Source organism: Cynoglossus semilaevis, chromosome 10 (assembly GCF_000523025.1).
Source record: "Cynoglossus semilaevis isolate Cse_v1.0 chromosome 10, Cse_v1.0, whole genome shotgun sequence".
NCBI lineage: Eukaryota > Metazoa > Chordata > Actinopteri > Pleuronectiformes > Cynoglossidae > Cynoglossus > Cynoglossus semilaevis.
In genome coordinates this window covers 18,966,662-18,969,371 of record NC_024316.1, presented here as the reverse complement: position 1 = coordinate 18,969,371, position 2,710 = coordinate 18,966,662, and the positions used below count along the sequence as shown (strand labels likewise).

Genomic DNA, 2,710 nt, shown 5'->3' with positions numbered 1-2,710 from the left:
TACTGCAACTATTCAATATACTTCACAGTACTATAGTTACAGTATACAGAGAGACAGAGAGAGAGAAATGGACATATATATGATAGAAAATCTAAACATGAAATGTTTACACATTTATTATTTTATAAATTATTTTACAATTTTTAAATACACACTGACACAGAATATATATATATATATATATATATATAAATATATATATATGTAGTAGTGTGAAAGCTTAGGTTAATGTCCATATTAAGATTATTATCCGTTCTTTCTGAGTGACGTCATTAGGTGACGCTACACCAAATACATGTGTACTCGTTATACTCGTACCTCTGGGTAACAGTCCTTGGCCAGTACTTGTAACATGGCAGTTTTCCCACACTGGACGTCTCCGACCAGCACCAGTTTACACCGGGCTACAAAAGTCTGCGGGAGTCGTCGTTCCTTCATGCTGCGGCTAAAGGTTGGTCTCCGTGGAAGTGATGGAGGAAAAGTCCCGGTGCGGCGGCTGTGACCCGAGCTGCGTCCTCCCTGCTGCTCAGTCAAGGAGTGAGTGAGGGAGAGAGGGAGGGAGGGAGAGAGGGAGGGAGGGAGGGGGAGAGAGAAGGAGACTCGGCTCAACTTTGTGTCGTCGAAGCGACCAATGAGAGAAATCGACAGAGAGGGAGGGGGGAGGGGAGAAAGGTGAGGAGGGCAGAGAGCTGCGGGGTCTTTATCAATGCTAATGTACCACCTGACCCCCCCTCCCTCCCCCCTTTACTCATGCTGTACCACAGGTTTAACCGCAGATCCAACGTGTCAAATCTAAGGCACACAGGCCAGAGCAGGTCCACCAGGTCATTTAAAAAGGCCCATAAATCAACTGTCGTCACCTTCTAGTCATTACTTTGTGTTTGTAGCAATTTACTCATTGTTTGTTGTTTGTTGTTAACATGGTGTAATAATACACCATGTTCATCAGACAACTTTATTCACTGAACGATAAAAAATAATAATTTTGAATCTTTTCTCTTAAAAAGTGTCATATTCATAATTTAAAAAGAAAAGTTTTAGACAAACAAGTATTTAATGTGAATATATGAATTGATTTACATTAGGACAATGAATGGGATTTCTTAAAAAAGTAAGAAAATATATTTTTGACTAAACAACAGAAATGAAATAACTAGTTGTACTTAGAGACACATATTTATAATAAATTATATTATTTTTATTTGTAACACAAATAAAACATTATTTATTTCACTCCACCAAGACATGAAACATATATATATACATTTTTTTATAAACATTTTAACATCAGTAAAATTACTCTCAAAATAAAAAAAAGACCTTTACCTTTACTGTACTTTTCTATGGTGTACAGACCACGATGCAGCAGAAACTGGACCTTCTTCATCACTGCAGTCTGCAGCAGGTGCCACTGGTCTCTCTCTCTCTCTCTCTCTCTCTGTATATTCTCAAACTCATGAATGGCATTGAAAAGCCCTCTGTGACCGATGAGCAGTTTGGAATAACACGCCACGCACCACTAACTCCCCGGACGGCCGACACTCATGAATTGTGTTGTACCTCAGACTGATGAAGCCATCTGTCATGTATGAGGAGCTGGCAGCCGCTGCTACATGTGCCGTGTGGTGGGAGCATATGTAAAGTCAGCCATGGGTTTCATGTAAAAATAATTGCTCTCTTTGTCCCTTGGGTAAAACCTGTGTTTGATTAGGAGAGTCAGCCGCTGTAATAAACGGACACCAGAGATGCTATTTGCATTATAATGCAACAAATACATAAAGATGATAAATGGTAGAAATAATAGACGTTGTACACGCTTGATGTTACTGCATACATTAAATAATGCTGATCCTACTACTACAAAAGATTATATCTGTACTTCAAATAGCAGTAGCATAAAGGCAGCATTTTAAAAATATATTTCTACAAATATTTACAAGTATTTTGTTTTAATTAAATGACCATGTTTCCTCCAAACTTAGTCTACAAAATAATTTAGCAGTTTTTACTCACATATTACCCCTCGACACTGGGGCTAGAGGGTAACCTTATAGATTCCTGTTACCGTAGACTGGAGTATGCTGCCTCCTAACGGTAAACCGCAGGAAGTGGCCAGAAAGAGAAAGCCAAAAAAATCACAACGTTTGGATTAAAACATGAGTGAAATTGATTCGTAACGCACACAAAAAGTTAAATGGATTTTTGAAAGTAAAACAATATAAACTATAAAAATGAATAAAGCGTTTTTAAAGTTTATTCCTTTAACAAACACATTTGTTTAACATTTTGTTAACACACAAACAGGAGAAAATTCTTTTAACTGTTGTTTTCATATTTCATATATTTCATATTCATGTTTTGATACCAGGAAACATGTTCACGTTTTGTCTTTATTATATAAGTAGCATAATAATACCAAAATAACAGCACAGGGCTTTCTTAGTCGTTTTACCGGAAGAGGAGAGTCCCCTTTTGATTACGTCATTGGCCAAGCCTCGACCTCATTGGCTGGTCCGCTCTGTACGACTTTCCCGCGCTGGAAAACAGGAGACTGAACGTTCAGCAGTAACTGAATAACAACCTTATAACAAACAAACTACACGGTTTTCCTTCGGTACCGGAGAACCTACTTCACTGTCTGAGGATGCCGTCCTCGATTTATGACCCGGCGAGTCTTCCGGATATACTGCCGCTCTACTACCGTCGGCTC

At 38.6% G+C, this 2,710-nt stretch overlaps 2 protein-coding genes across 2 annotated transcripts in view; one reads left to right on the top strand and one right to left on the bottom strand.

Moving 5' to 3' along the window:
- The window catches only part of LOC103385415 (rho-related GTP-binding protein Rho6-like), a 6,405-nt gene extending 5,872 nt beyond the window's left edge, over positions 1-533 (bottom strand). Inside the window, exon 1 of the mRNA XM_008319289.3 lies at positions 319-533. Coding sequence (XP_008317511.1) covers positions 319-438 — 120 coding nt within the window. The 5' untranslated portion in view covers positions 439-533. The remainder of the gene's footprint in view (positions 1-318) is intronic.
- A 1,955-nt stretch (positions 534-2,488) lies between these two features.
- prim1 (DNA primase subunit 1) overlaps positions 2,489-2,710 on the top strand; it is a 3,553-nt gene continuing 3,331 nt past the window's right edge. Inside the window, exon 1 of the mRNA XM_008319290.3 lies at positions 2,489-2,710. This exon is cut by the window's right edge and continues 1 nt beyond it. Within this exon, the coding sequence (XP_008317512.1) occupies positions 2,645-2,710 (66 nt within the window). The 5' untranslated portion in view covers positions 2,489-2,644.